General features: G+C 37.1%; 1 protein-coding gene across 4 annotated transcripts in view; it reads left to right on the forward strand.

The window, feature by feature from the left end:
* Positions 1-16,658, forward strand: part of RBMS3 (RNA binding motif single stranded interacting protein 3) — a 699,644-nt gene that overhangs the window by 211,688 nt on the left and 471,298 nt on the right. For 3 of the 4 annotated variants that reach the window (XM_066320213.1, XM_066320221.1, XM_066320193.1), the window contains one exon: positions 703-876. In XM_066320213.1, coding sequence (XP_066176310.1) covers positions 703-876 — 174 coding nt within the window. The remainder of the gene's footprint in view (positions 1-702; positions 877-16,658) is intronic. The other variant, XM_066320228.1, reaches the window with a different exon arrangement.

Consider the following 16,658-nt stretch of genomic DNA (forward strand, 5'->3'; position numbering starts at 1 on the left):
AACAAGGATTAGAAGCAGAAAGCTCCAATTAAAGTAAAAGGAGAGAAGGACAGAAAGAAAGCATGTGACTCACATATCTGTAGTCCAGGTTACTACCAGATTAAATGATTGAGTTTTAAAAAAAATAATTCAAGATTTTGCATTATTTTTTTTCTGAGCAATTAGAACGTCTTGAAATTTTATAGTGTGCTTAGAAGGTTGTATATTTGATATGTGGCTTTGTGATGGCTCAGCCTTAGGTAGCCATTAGATGGGATTTCAAGCCTTCAAGAAATAGATCTAAATATTGGCCCCAAACTGCCATTTACTGTAAAATGGCCATAGCTGATCAGTTGTTCAATAAATATCAATATAATAAAAAGATATGGAAGTTTCTACAATTAATCTTGGGATTGTACCTTCTGCATATTTTCAGAACATCCCCTTACTTCTATCACTTATCGATTGTCCATTTGATTTATGTCCCTGCCTGGAGTCTAGCAGTCATCAGTCTTCCTTTTGGGCATTACAGTGACATAGCTCTTTCACTGATGTCTTTGATGGAATCCATTTTTTGCTTTTTCCCAGCTCCTTACAGGAAACATTCAAGTTAGTTCCAGACCATGTGGCGTTATATGTATGCACAATGATGATTTATAGCTGCATTATTTGTATTCTACCCTAAAAGCTATTTTTACGTTGCATTTCTTTCTTTTTTGATAGTCCAGCTCCACAGTGAGAACGTACCAAAACAGTAAATCGAGAGTGACCATGAGCCCTGGCTTTAGCTCCCAGTGGAATAGCAGCCAACCTGCTTGGAATACATACACCTTTCCGAGAGCAAGCTTGCACTACCAGTCTCATGCTAGCTACACCTACTGTGCTGGACATCCTGCTGTAAGTAACGAAAACCTTTTCTGCAGTTACCTGAATGAGCTCTGTGATTCCCAGGGAGTTGGAGGAACTCAGGGGCTGATGGTTCAGCACCCTTCTCCAGCAGTCTTTATGTCCCATGCCAGTCAGAACAACTCACATGTACTAGCGCTAACTCTAAAAATATATATTCAAATGAGTCTCTGACATAAGCAAACATGAAAGTTTTATGCCTCAGTACAAAAACATATATTTTTGTACATTTAGCATTCTTTTTCCTTGCATGAAATTATTGTTGTATGCCTGGGTTTTGGTGTCAGAAACAGTCTGAAAGGCAGTATTGCAGATGGCCTCATTTCTGTTTCTGGTGAGCCTGTAAGATGAATGAATTATTCTCTCTATTTCAGACATTTTAAATTGTGTGGATTAGTCAGAGAAGGAGAGCATCTCTTCTCATCATTAGATTTGTTTAGACTCACTACTTTATCATTAATGTGATCAGTAGTGAACATGCAGTCTTGTTGCTAAGCAAAGACTACTGGTCTTCTGTAATTGCATGAACTGGTGGCCAAAAGGAATGGGGAAGGGTGGCTCAGGGTTGTTGTGTGTTTTAATTTGACAGTTGTGAAAGGGTCACAGCTATAGGCTGATGGTGAGTTTTGTCATATTGGTATTGTTGACTGCTTATAACAGAGCCCTTTCATTCATGTAGTTTCTGGTTTTGAAAGAGAGTTAATGAGGAAAAAAATCTCATTAGTGTAAGCAATCTTCCTTTCTTCCCCACCCCACACTTTGCTATTTAAATTTGATTTTTATTTTTTTTGTCTTAATTTGATTTAATTTGTTATTTGGATTTGAACTTCGCTTTGGACATTTGGTTATAGAACTTCTTAAAGGACATAGCATCTTAACCTCCTGCTGTGTATACATAATGAAGTTTGCCATCCTATAGTGAATTCCAGTAGGGAAATGGGAAAGTGCAGCTTTTGGTACAGAATGGAAATTGTGCCATGCAGTCTTATTGTGAGATCTTTGTGGTTTGATTTAGATTTGCCATCTTACCTGCCAACAGACTTCTGACTGGAAGTTTGGATTAGGAATTGTCTCAAACATTAACATGGTAATTGAAATAAAGGAGAGGAATAAATTTGTAAAATCTTACTTTTTTATGAGATGATGAGTTCTCAGAATAAATTAAACATCTCTATAGATTCTTCTGTTTGCTTACTTCCATCATGGTGTCGTTGAAAATTATAAAAACTGTTGTAAAGAAATAAAAAGTATTTGACATCAAAAGGACACATATTTTTCTGGTTTAGAATGACGGCTCAAAAAGAGTCCCATGACAGCTTAATTTATCTTAAACTGAGGGTATTCAGATCATTAACTGCTCCTTAACTTTGTTCATTTAGAATAAACACTATCCTCTCTGTGACTCAATGACTCAAGCTTTGACTCTGCTTCTCAAAAGAGCATACGAGAAGAATGCTCTACTTCCCGGAAGAGAGCTTAAAATTTGAATTGAAATTTCAGTCTTTTCAAGCTGCTTCCAAGTTCCTCTTTCCTTTGTTTAGACTAAAGTTGAGGGTAGCTCCACTAGAATTGTGATAAAATATCTGTATGTTGTAAATATACAGTTTGTACAATATTTGTTTTCACTGAGCATCCTAATACATAGTCACTGGAAATGATATGTTAGCCTGGAAGTTGATTTATCTGATTGCTGGAAAGCAGAGATTTTAGGATGTGCCAAATTTCATAAACCTTTGTGCAGATTGGTTGATTAGTCCTGCCCTCAGTGTCCCTGAGTTCGAACATTTACAAAACTTGGCCCATTTCTTGGTTCCAGCTCATCTGAGGAGCTCTGTTGCAATGCTACTCAGCAGAGATTGGACAGATTTCTTAAGCTGGTGGTAAACAGTTTTAACAGGTTGGCTGCCATTACAGTGCCCACCACTGTGATCACACACTTTTTCTGTACCTTTCCTACTTCTGTATTCTCTGAGGGTAAACCCATAAGCAGGGCCTGGACAAGGCACTCCAGGAGATCCAGCTCTTCCCTTCTGCAGCATCAAATGAAGTTCAGTTTCCCAAGGAAAAAAAAAAAACAACCAAAAACAAAAACAAACCAAAAAAAAACCACCTTAGTAACCTTAGTATTTGGTTGGATACCTGTTTCATTTTACATGATAAAGTTAGAATTAGTCTGGTTCTTGTTTTTCATTTGGATTTGTTTAATCTGGGCTCAAACCAACCTTTTTATGGTAAATGACAACAATAAAAGCTGGATACGGGGGAGCTCCTTTATTCATGAATCTTCCCAGTATTACGTGCTCAACTGGATATCTACTTTACTTCAGAGGATTTTATTTGCCCTCATCTGACACAGGTTCACCAGAACAAGTTGTAGGTTGTAGAGCTGTATGAAGCTGTTTCTGCAAAACCTCCCACATGGAATATGTCTAAAGATCATTGCAGTTCCTTGACACTTTGGAGGCTAACAAACTTACAAGCGCTTTGCAAGTTCAAGGCAGACAAATGTCAGGGAGTTGGATCTGCCCTTGAAGTGCTTAAAGATATTAGTCCCTGAAGACAGCGCCAAGAGAAAAGCTTTGGATTTCTCTACTGTTTGGAGAAAAGCTGAATGAGAGAAAAAAAGATTCATTTTAATTGGGCCAAATGTAACAAAAAAAAAATCAATTCTCTAATTCTTTTTTTTTTTTTTTTTTTTTTTTTAATTTAATCCCAATGAAAGAAAAAATATCTTACAAAGTGCAGTGCTAGGAGACCCTTATGACTCTGGCTGGTCCTGAGTATGTCAGAGCCAAAGGTGGGGGTTTTATTTTGTTTTATCAGAGAGCACCCTTGGCATCTCTCTTCCATAATGCTGCAATCATTGATTAAAAGCAGCCTTTCCACCCTAGGAAAGAAAAGAACAGGAAGTTTGTTTAAACAGGGTAATTTTTCAGCTCTTGAGTTATCTAAGGAAAAAATAGACTGCATATCATCCCAGTCAACAGTGCAATGCAGTTTTTGAACAAACAAAAAGGTGCTAATTTCTAGCTTTACTGGGAAGCAGGATACCCCGCAGGATCTGTGTATACTAATATAAATGATAATGTGGTAGATGGTCCTTACATAGTAAATGATTTTTGATATTAGGGGCTTGAAATTCTCCTGGCATTCACATTCAGAGGCTTACAGCTAGAAAAATACTGCACGTAGTGCTGAGAATAGGAGAAGGCACCTAGTCATCTAACATGCTTTTCTCTTGAATTCTTCACAAAGGAAGATAAAAAATAGACAAAGTAATTCTGATTATCCCTGCTGGGCAAGATAGGAATCTTTGAGTGATAGTGTCCTTTGAGCACTTTCACATCTACACAGGCTTCCTACCCATGCTTTTGAAAAAGTCTCAAAGACTCACTTCATTTCCCTTTCTGCACATTTTGCTGGAAGGATGATAGAATTTCACAGATCTTCAGAAATCTTGTCCACTGAATTAACTCTAACAAACAAACTACTTAGACTGTACTGTTGTTTTAAAGAAATACATCCGTGAAATGAGCAAACAAACACAGATCTCATCAGCTTTGGAGTACTCCAGCTGAAATCGTAAGGGAGTCTTTTACACTTTTCTTGGATATTCATGGAGCAGTCTCAGATACCTGCCGTGCTCACCTTTGTAAAAGTCAGTCCTTATGAAAGAATTTGGCCATGTGATACTCTCTGATGAAGCAGACAGAACTTTACAGTGTGTTACCCTGCAGGGTTTGAAACCATTATTGTGTGCCCATGGGATGATGAATTCGGCTGTGTGTATTAACCTCTCCATGTGCATACATCTCTGTAGCATGTGCAACGTCTTTGAAATCCTTATCTAGATACCCAACCCAGTGTATATAAGGCTTTCAGCTAGAATCTATTCTGCACTCTAACAGGATTTGGTCATGCTCCACTAGATCAGCGACAGCCTTCAAAGCGTGATTGGTTAAATCTGTAGAGTTATTATTTGGAGCTCTACACATAATGTTTACAAGCTGTTACAGCTGAGATGTCATATATGGATCAGACAATCAGCTTGCTTAGCAGTCCCCATTCCAACAGTCTGTCCCCAGACTTCTTTCTACAGCTTCTTTAAATGCGTGATTGCTTCTAAAATTATGCTGTTAGTTGGAATGTGAAAAGCAGAATTAAAAAAAAAAAAAAAAAAAAAAAGTGATGCACAGCACTATGAGGCACTACTGGCATTCATCCACTCACTTCTCCAAGCCCTAGTAGGATCTCAAATCTTTAATCTTAGAAATCTTAAGACCCAGTAGAAGGAGCTGTAGCTCCTTTTACACGTTCCCACTGACAATCCTTGGATAGAAAAGCAGAAAGGGAGCAAGGCTGTCACTGTGGACAAGTCTAATGGAAGGGCTTACTCACTGTCAGCATGACTATGCAGAGTCCATCGGAAAAATTTCCAGTTCCAGGTAGGTAAGCCTCATTGCTGATGACAGAACTGCTGGACTGCAGCACTGCACAGCTGTAATGCTTTATGTAAACTGACTGTTCTGATCATTACCACACAAATTGGATTAACATCTGTAGGGAGCTCTCAGTGATTGACTGTTTTAATGACTTAATTTGTATACATTTACAAAATTAGAAAACCTGCCATTTTTATGGGCTTAAATTATACAATTTTTAGGGACCACCTGAGGGTGTGAGATACAATTATCCATTTGTATGGATACATATCTATAATGGCTAAATTATTGGTTTTAACTGTGTATATGTATTCATATATATATAAAACACTGATCAAGGTTTTGGCTAAAATCTTTGCAGAATGATGTAGGAAGGTTCTCAATGCAGGGCTGGAGTTGGTTACCAATCTCTAGTTTTCTAATATGATCCTGTTTTCTGCAATGTAAACTTAATTAGGGAACCCATTTATTTAAGTGAAATACTCCACTCAAAATTGGTATATAATTTGGTATATAATTTGGTATATAATTTGGTATATAATTTGGTATAACACCAAAATAAGACTGACAAAAGCAATTTACTGATGCATACCAAATTCATAAGATAGACCATAAATGATGTGACTATACATTATAATGCAAAGATAGTGTTTTAAGAAGCATCTTTCTTTAAATTCAGGGTGTATGCAATACATAGCATGGATGTCCTATTCAGAACAGACCTTTATTTCTCTAGAAATATAAGTAGAACAGATCAGCGATCAAGTTTGGTTTGGGTTGTTGTTTTTTTGGGGGTTTTATTTATTTATTTATTTATTTTAATACTAAGAACCTTTCCGGTGAGTAATTCTGTTGCACCTCTCCTTAGAGAAAGAGGCAGAGCTAAGAGTTAAATGCTTTTGCAGTATAATCCTGTCATCACTAATTTTCGAGATACCTGTTTAAACAAAAGCTGTCACTTTCTGATCTGACTTGAGCCTCCTGCCTGATTCATTTTGTAATGTCACGAACAGTGGATTGTGGATTCATGGAGTAGAGCTGGTCTGATTAGAGAGGAAGAAGCTTCTTTTTACACATGCACATCCTTATAATCAGCAATGATGGGAAAGGAAATAAATAGTACAGTAGGCATGAATTGGAAGTGTCTCTCTAAGAACCTCTCAATTACACTTGAAGTTCTGAAGTCTTGGCTTTCTCTGTCCTTAGTGTTAACCCTTTCTTACCTTCATGGGCCTTTCATGTGAGATTGCTCTCTACCATTCTCTAGCCGGTACTTCTTTGGTGCTACTGCCCCTTGTCATTATAACAGCCACAGTGGGAAAAAAGTGGAAACGGATCCAAGAAATTATACACTGTCGAAGGACCAGTCTGGAAAATATTTGCCAGATGCCACTTTAGTTGTAGTCTAACAGTATGTAAAGTGTAAAGGATATGTTTTGATCTTCTAAAGTTGGTGACAGACCCAGCTTTACCCCATTGTTTCATCTGGGGAAAGACCAAGCACTGGCTGGAAAGAAGTAGGAAAGAAAGTTCTCAACCAGGAGTAAAAGAGAAGTGTATCACCAGAAGCTATTTTATGTAGTTGCTGACATGTTCCTTATGAAATTCTGCAAGAACAAATGAGAGTATAAAATGAAGAGGCAGTTATTAAAGTGGGAATTAAAAAGATGACGTCTCCACTGCTAGGTATCAGTTGTGCTATAAGAGAGAAACTGGGCCATTTTGGAGAAAAGTAATGAAGGATTGTGGAGAAAGGAATATTTTTAATTGATGAGATGTTGTAGCTATCAGGTGCAATGAGTAGCTTAGTGATCAGCTGCAAATCCATATGCTAACTGCTGACATAAATTATTTATTCTGTTTATCTATTACCTCAATCTACAGGAACAGAGCCTCAAAAACATGAACTTATTAGGCCGCAAACGTAAAACACATTTTCACTGTGGCTTGGCTTCTTTGGAGAAGAGAGGGTGGAAATTTCAAACCCCCAGACAAATATGTCTCTTAATTAACTTTTCTCACCATCTGTGCTTACTTATAGCTGAGGCAAGCGGTACCAGTGACTTGTGAGATTGCTTTCAATGCTGCCTCTTTAGGCCAGCTTTTCAAAGCAGCAATCACATGCAGTTAATTCTGATCAGATCAGCTTATCAGCTCAGTTCATTGTAGTGCTTTCATAATAATTCGTGTGTGACAGCCCATTAAAACTTGGCCAGGCCTTTAAAAAAAATCTCAAAATCCACCAATGTGTTTTACGTTCAGCCTTTGAGTTATCCAGCATATTTGTTTTGTGTATTAAGCTTTGAAATGGAGCTTTAGTGAAGGGTTGCAGGGGAAAGTCACCAGCAATACAGAACTCTAGCCAAAGTAGTTTAATGTATTTTACCTCAAAGAGTAGTTTTATTCAAAAATGTGTACATGATGCTGTAATAATTGTGTTAAATGCTGCCTGTGGCTCTGCTTGGCTCCTACAAAGGGACAGTGTTGTGGGTGCTGGCTGCCACATCTGTGGAGTGTGTGGAAGGCCATGGGTGCTTCAGGTTGACCAAGTGAGTTTTTCCTTTCTGGAGCACTTTTGATGGATGGCAATTACAATTTGAAGTTGAATGCCCTGCTCCAAAAGGCCAGTGCCTCTCAGAGGGGAGGGAGAGAACTGATATCACAAAACTCTTCAAGCGACTCGCAACAAATGTTTTTCAGAAAGTCTGGGGAAATGGAGAAGTTCCATGTAAGTGAGTTTACAGATGTTTGGTTTCAGAATTCTGGTTTTTATGTGTAAATGTTGTTTTAATGTTATTTTTTCCAGTATCCTCTACTTATTTACACATCACACACATTATGATTTATCATTGTTTTTCTTAATCTTAACAGATTAAGTTAAGAATTTTATAGATTGATGTTTGTTGATGCCTTTAATTTATTTGTTTCATGTGTGTTATTTAACAGAAAATCAAATTTTCTGCAAAAACACAGGACAATTTTTTTTTTCTTCAACAATTAAGGCTAACAAGATTGGTTAAAAAATCCCTCATATATAACTAGTGACCTTATTTTCAAGAAGAAAGATTTCTTCATAGGAAGTATAATTGAGATCATTGAAACTACCAAAAGTACTTATACAGATATATCCATAGCACTTATTTTTTGGTAAAATAACTACTTCTGGAAAGTTTTTTATCACCTCCAAATGCTAATAAAGTCAAGCATTTTGGAGATGAGAATTTTTTGTTTATAAACAAACTCTGTTTATAAACAGACTCTATGGGAATTTTCTTGCTGAGTCTACATTCTTTATTCTTGCATACTGAAGTGGAAGAAAACATAGAAGGATGGTATTTTTAATAGACTTAAAAAACCCAAACCAGATGCTGCTTTTTTTTTTTTTTTTTCTTTAAAGAGAAGAAAATTCCCTAAATTTAGACTGTAAAATGGGCTTGTAGAAGGCAGTAAATACAGATCTTAGTAAATGTCTATAATTTACAGCTACATATATATGTGTATATATATATACCTCTACATATCTTTTATATGCATTTCCGTCTGTATTCGTGAATGTGTGTCTATATATATATATGTATATACACGCTTCCAGTGTTTGTTTTGGTTTTCTGCTTTAATTTAGCAAATAGGAGGTGTATGGTTCTAATTTAGCTTCTCCATCTCATTTTCAGTAAGCCAGACAGGTTGTCTTTAGGATTTGTTAGTTAAGGTGATGAGTTCCTTCAGGCTCCAGAGAAAATCCTGGTATTAGGGCTTGACAGTAGATGCTACAAACTGCCAGCCTGTCACATGTTTTGGAGACTCCTGACACTTTTTGAAAGATTGATTATTGCAAAAGGCCAGCAACTGTGTTGCTTTAATTTTAAATAATTAACATGCTCAGGCAACTTCCTTGTATTGCAGCCTCCAAGGGTGAACAGTTTTGGACTAGTCTGAGAAAATACTGCTTCAAATAATTTTGCTGATGGACTATTTTTCTTCTCTCTTAATTTTAATTGAGGTTATTGATTTAATATAAACTCACCCAATTCAGTGAAGGCATAAGGGATGAAATTTTCCTTTTGCACTTAGACCTATCTCCTTGCCTTGAGGATTTATTTACATCAGGGATGCTATTCAACAGCACTGACAACAGCGACTTCTGTTTACAAAGGGAGATGGAAGAAATGCATGTCTGTGGGAAATATTGATTTGTCAAAATTGAAATGTTCTTTTGATGACATTTCAGTTTTTTACCCTTGAAAAATTTCAAATGTTGCTTTACTGTAAACCCAAATGCTGACCAAAGATCATTTGTCCCTTGCTGATTTCTGAGAGTGATTTGAACACTGTTGACAGCACATGATCTAAAAAAGATCAAAAATCCTAGAGTTCCTTGCATGACCGTGCTTAATTTGTTAAGCAATCTAATTTTTCATCTTTGTCACTTTTGTTGAAATATTTGCTTTTATTAGCTGTGTTTCATCTAAAAGAAACACCTGAGAGACACTGTGACTTGTGTGTCTGTCTTGGGCAAGTTTTTCATTAATTTCTCTACTTTTGTCCAATTTTAAGGTTTCTGTGGGAGAAATTTATTTTGAGGAGACTGAAGGTGTTCTGTGGAAGGTATTTCTTTATCACTCTTGAAGAAGGGAGCTGGAGTTTTTGAGAGGAAAAACAGAGATTCACAAAATAACAGGCTTTATTTATTTCTGAAATCCAGGAAACAACTCATCACAGTGCTGTGTTGACTGTGTCCTTGATAAGGCCTCTATTGACCTCATATTTGTATCAAAAATACTGTAAAAGAAAGTCCCTATCCCAAGGCATGGAACTAGATGGGACAGAAAATAGGAAAGGAAGCAGTGGCACTGAAAGGGCTCCCACCCAAGGTCCTGCAGCTGTTAGAGGAAAAGAATGGCAGTAAGCTTTGGTTTTCATTCGTTCCAAGTTGGTGCCTTATCTGTCAAACCAGGCTCTTTCCTTTATTTTTTTCCCCAGTGTATAGCTAGGCAGTGTTTGCTTTTGTTCTAAAACCTGTGACTGTAAGGTGATGGAGGTGTGTTAGTGAAGCCCAAAAGTTCTAGCTGAAAGCAGGTATGGTTAGTTATGTTCTTTGCTTTCCACCAGTCTCTCCTGCGCTGTATCAGGTTCTCATTAAGGATGTCAAACACAGGCATTTGTGCTTTTGGGAAAAGAGACTTGCTTTCTGCCAGGGCATCTCCCCTCAAGGCATCACCCTTTTGTTTCCTTTTCTTCTGCTTTTATTTTATTTGGGGGCTGACAATATTTTAATATAATTTTCCATGTAATTTACCTTTCCAGCTGTAAGATGGAGTCCCTGGATTTTGCTGAATAGACTGGCTACCTTAAGGTTTCACAAGGAGCAGAATATATTTTAATTTATGTACAAATACCTTTCTTCCTTGGGTATACAGTCAGCTTCCATGCAAGAGGAAAAAGATTGCAAGGTTCTGGAAATATTACAAAGGTCTTTGCAGAGATTCTCTACAGTATTTTCACCTTTCATGCTTTTTTCTTGTCTTCTGAGCTTTAGCCCTCTGGCATGGTCAAGTGCTAGGAATTTCCTGGCACCAAAGGCAAGTGGTCTGTTGAGGCTCTGTCCTTCTGCCCTGGTGACCTGTCCCTGGGTGCCTGCCAGCATGGCTTGCTCTGCTGAAACCAGAGCTGCTGCAGATCTCTCTGCCAGCTGCTTGCAGTCAGGGAGAGCAAAGCTCAGCCTTTATGTACAGCATGGTTGCAAAATCTTTACAGTTTGACTCTTTCTTAAAGATCTGTCCCAACCTAAATGATGCCACAAGTCTGTAACACAGTGTCAAGGTTGTCAGGAAGTTCCAGCATCTTCACTTCTGCTCTGTGCTAGGTTCTCCCACTGCATCTCTGTGTGGTCTTGGAAAAGCCATGTGGTTTTATTTGTTCCCTCATTCTACTTTATTTCTTTGTTTGTATCCTATAAATGAGAACATTTGCCCACAAACACTTAGATGTGTCATTGAGCTTTTCTCTTTCTTTCTTTTTTTTTTTTTTCTTTTTTCTTTTTGTATTGTCAATGATTTATTTCAAAAGTAGGATCTTCTAAACTTCTAGAAAGCACCTCAATTTTTGCTTTGCTATCAGGGCAGTCTCTCTTTGAAGACTTCATTTTCTTCAGAAGCTGCACTCGTGGAAATCCTCATATTGAATACAGCTGGGTGAAAGGTTGGATTGAGTTGTTTTCCTGCCAAACTATAAAGTGATTTTCTTTTTAAATCTTTCTTTCCGTTTGGCTGCTACTTAATGTCTTTTGTCTGCTTAAGGAGGACAGGTGCAATTATTCACCTCTGAGTCCTGGGAAAGAAATAGTAATTCAGCATGGTTTCTTAGAAAGGAATGTAATTCACTGCCCCACATACAGTACATTATGCAAGACAAACAGAACTGTGAAAGCTGCAGCATTGTAAAGGAGAGCATATGATGAACAATGCCTGATACTGAGTCAAGCTGTTTATTTTAATATTTTGTTTGGGAGTTGAAGAGTAAAAGAATTAATTATATATTGAATATACAGATAGAATTGCCTTTTCAGTCTTTTAAAAATCTCTTGGCACTGGAATGTGAGGAAAAGGATGTGTTAGCATTCTCTAACTAGTTCACTGGAATGTAGATTTTAAAGCAGTGATAGTAGATCCATCATTATGTAGATAATTTAGTATTTTAGTCGTTCATCATGATGAAAATGGGGATCAAGATTTCATAAGTGTAGCTCAGAATCTGTTTCTGAAGAGTGAAAATTCTCACCCTTTCCTTAAGGAGCAAACCTCTCCACCACTGAATTAAGATACTCAGTCTATATAGGGGTTTCATCCCAGAGTGAATATATTCAATAGATAATTAATACCTTAATGATAGAAGAGATCTGCTTACAGAACAAAATTCAGCACTGGGTAAACAAACAGTTTTTAGCTGTGCTCATGTAGAACTGTAGAGCAGCTTTGTCCCATCATATTTGTTACATGAGAATTACACAAAGTGAACATATTTATTTTAAAGATATTTAGTTCAAATTAAAAAAAAAAATAAAATTCCCCTTGGGGGCTAATAAGTCAGGTTACTGCTTCTGTGTATCATAGTAAAGTCTTTTAATTTCAGTCCCTATTTTTACTTGCTGATTAGTTTATGACACATCTTTCAGAGAAACCTTTGAGGTCTAGTGTGATGCTAAAGGGATGCTGTCGTGTAATTTTGAACAGAATCCTTTTTGCTACTCATAGTCCGAAAAGTCAGATGCACTTATCAAATCTTTTCCTCCTGTGAAATGCAAGACGATGATCTATGGAATAGATCCCAGTCTCTTCTGGCAGTTAAATGTTCATGCTTCCCCACTTCCTCCCACATGCTCAGTTACATCAGGAGCAGACATATAAACTTGATGCTTTCCAGTAGAGGGTGTCTGAGGCAGAAGTTTGGTCATTTTGACTTTTCTGAAATATAAAATGGAGTAATTTTGTGATTCTCTGCCATGACTTTCTTGGTCCTCCTCCACACCCCCCCCTCTATACTGACTATGGAAACTGCACCTGCTTACGGTAAAATGTATAATTCCCTTCAGAGAAAATGCAGGCTGCTGTGTAGATCTAAAAAAATTCTCAGAATTTGGGAATAAAAGGCTGTGTTGCTGTTCCAGGACTGAGTGTACCACATGGAAATTGCTTGTTTTTTCTTGAAATGTTGGTGAAGCAGAAAACAAACAAACAAACAAACAAAAAATCACATATCATTAATAAAAGAAAGCCAAGCACATTAGTGTTTTCGTGATGACTAAGTTGTATGGCTTCTTGAATAACTGCTTTTTAAAGGGCAACTAGCATTCAATTCTTGTTAGCTGACTAAAAATGGATTGAATTGTTTGAATGACTACATCCAATTTAGATATTTTATTGTAAGATGTTCTACCTTTTTCTAGTCTTGTTAACATCATAAGGAGTGTCTGTGTTGGTGGTGGTCCCTCTGGATAGAGTAACTGGCATGGTTGAAAATATTTTTTCCTATTTAAGATCAAAAAGAAAGGTGGGGGAGGGAAGTGTAAAGATATTTTTTCCTCTGAAAAAGGAAGAATAAACCCACACAGAAAGAAAAATGCCTATCAGATTATGTTTTGGGGAAAACAGCTAAACTTGTCTGTAAACAACAAGTCAAATATAAAGAAGGAGGGAAAAAAAAAACCCTGAATATAATCTCTTCCAGCAAAAGTGAACTTACATTATCAACTATAACATTCTTAAGGACTTTCATTTTCCATATTTAGATTTGTTCTAAAAAAACCCCAGTCCCCTGCCCCTCACTCACAAAAACCCCCCAAAAATTCCAAGACCCAACAGAGATGTCATTCTCACTCAATGAATTCTTTTTAAACCAGCCCTATACATTTTTAGGAGTCATGAAAATACTTCATTCTGTTTTAAACGACAATGAATAAAATGGAATTGAAAAGCAGATGTAAACAAGGCTAGTGATCACAAAGTATTAGTTGCTAATAGGGAACTCGTGGAGAAATTAGGATCCTAATAGGGAACTGGAGGAGAAACTTGACAGTCATTTTGTGCAAATTACATACTGTAAGGAGAAGTTTTTTATTGCTTTTACAATTCTTAAATTTCACGAGGAAGGGAAGCTTTCTTCAATGAAGTCACTAACTACAGTTGTGTTCAGTGATGATGTTGGTATCAGCAGATCTGATATATTGGACATTAATAATACAGATTCCAGTCTCTATTGTTTTGCAGAATGTCTCCCACAGATATTTCACTTTGGCTTTTCTCTGTCTAAAAGCCCCCAAATATACACTTGCAGTTTCTGTCTGGAAAAAACAATCAGCCAAGCTCTCACAGGTGATGAAGTCCCACTGGCCTCAACCAACACATTCCTGTTTTCACTGATGATCAAAAGTAGATGGAAGGTGTTTGATGCCAGCGTCTTTGTCTTTGTGTCTTTATTATCTGTTGTATCAATACACTGAAACAAGCCTGGTCCAAGTGGTTCTGAAGAGGCAAAATGGCTCTGAGTTTTGCCCTGACCCTGTTGCTTTGACCACATGTATAGATTCTGTTCTTTTTTGTCCTCATCTGGCTTTTCTTGAGATCATGGGAGAAAAGAAAATACCTTTTCCACATGAGGTAAAGAGGGGTTTTTTTGTTTTGCTTCCCACTATTTTCTTTGCTGCTTTTTGTTCTTTCACAGGTGAAAGAATCCCCTGCCTACCTGTGGGGATTTTAAGAAAATAATCCTTTAATATGGAAGTGTTTATATTCTCATTAAGGGGTGAACATAACATTGATTTCCTGTACCCTTACCCAAAATCTAATTGCAAACTGTAGTGACTGGAGATAAGTCTGCCCACCAGGTTTAGTGCTGTTTTACTAGTTTAATTAGGCTTTGAGTTTAAGGTGTTTCATGAGAAGAAAAGGGCTTCTCAACAGTTGGGTTAAAAAGGCAGAGAGAAACAACAGCTGCAAGGGCACTTTCCCATGTACTTGAGCATGATTAAATGTAGCAGGGGTTTCTTCCTTCACTGAGTAAATTACCTTTGTCCCACGTGTATATTGATATAAACTTTAAACATTTGCCTTTGCAATATATCTCAGGCTGCTTCTCTTGCTGCTCAGGGTCAAGAGAGAAATTCATGAATGCTGACAGGAAACTCTCTAAGTATAAGGAATAGGTGTACAGTTTCTCAGATAAACAGAAAATTCAGATTGTCAAATTCCTTGTGTGTTTACTTTTAAACAAAACACCCAGCAAATAAAGCAGCCTTTTCACCAGATTTATATTAGTGATTTAGATGCCGCATCATTTCTCTAGTGTTGTACATAAAAATAGAAATTCTTGAAAAATCTGCTTCCCTGTACAGTATGTTTAACCCTGCTATAGCGATTCAGAAAAAGACTGGTTTGGGTTATTTGTTACTATTTTAAAAGCCAAAAGATCTAAATCTTCAAGAAACTCTACCTGATGCTGCCAGATGCTACTCAAGTGACAATTGCATCAAGGTGCCTCAGCATTTTAATAAGAAGTCTGTATTTCTTTTTCTTTCACTGTAGGAATATGAGATCAGTTCATAAACTTTTAATTTTCTCTCCTTACTGTCCCATCTCTATCCATCTTTAAGTATTTTTCTTCTCTGTAGCATTATGACAGATTTAAGACCCCAGCTGAAGCATAAGACATAAATAAATTAATACATGATCTACTTAATCCAAATGTAATTTGTTAAAATTTGTTCAAAATCTTGTCTAACAGGCATATATATACATTTTAAAATTCTCCAGATCTTATCCCTTCTATCTAGAATGACTTTAAACTGTTTGGGACTGCTAAATATTGGCTATTTATTAAATAGGGTATAGATATATTCCTATACTTTATAATTTTTTAGTATTAGAACGAATACAAAGTTTCCTTGGTTTAATATTAAGATGATATAAATTTGTGATGTGCTTTTTACTCAAGCTGAAGATACTTTCTTGGACCCTGTTCTCATAAAAACATGACTAACAGTTATAAAGAAAATACAATGGTTGAAACATTTAGACACTAATACTCTTAGACACTGAAGGGGGACCAAACCAACTCTAACAAAACAGCTCTGGGTGCATCCATTCAGCCTATGCCTTAGTGACTGTGCTTCCCAGACTTCACGGAATCACAGAATGGGTCAGGTGGGAAGGGACCACATTGGGTTCATTGGGTCCAATCTCCCTGCTCAAGCAGGGCCATCCCAGAGCACATGGCACAGGATTGTGTCCAGGCAGTTCTCGAATATTTCCAGGGACAGAGACTCCACAGCCTCTGGGCTTTTCTATGGAAGCAAGGTGGCATTTAGGCCTCTGAGGCTGCACCATGCGGTGACAATCCACCCCACAGAAATCACTGACTACCAGGAGCTCCTGGCATGGCTCTCATGCCACGACCAATCTACATCGGGTCCTAAAATATCTTCAATGATCTTTACTCAACAGCAAGCTTTTTATCTCTGTTTCTGACTGAGAAGTACTTCAATGAATATCCTTGTTCATTAACTACACGAGTTCTAAGCATTTGTTCCATTTAGCCACTCTTTAAGCATGCTATTTCTAGCTCATGCTTTGAATGCACTATTTGATAATGATGGTGAGCAAATAACTTCAGTTATATCACTAATAATCGTCTTAACCAATCTATTGTGCCGCTGAACAGATTGAGTCAATGCAAAAAGCAGAGTGGTTTAGAAGCAGTTCCCCTATCAGAAAAGTGTAGGACCAATATACATTGATTCAAATTAAAAAAAACAAAACAAAAAAAAAACACAACCACCAA

The sequence above is a fragment of the Sylvia atricapilla genome, chromosome 1 (assembly GCF_009819655.1).
Source record: "Sylvia atricapilla isolate bSylAtr1 chromosome 1, bSylAtr1.pri, whole genome shotgun sequence".
Taxonomy (NCBI): domain Eukaryota; kingdom Metazoa; phylum Chordata; class Aves; order Passeriformes; family Sylviidae; genus Sylvia; species Sylvia atricapilla.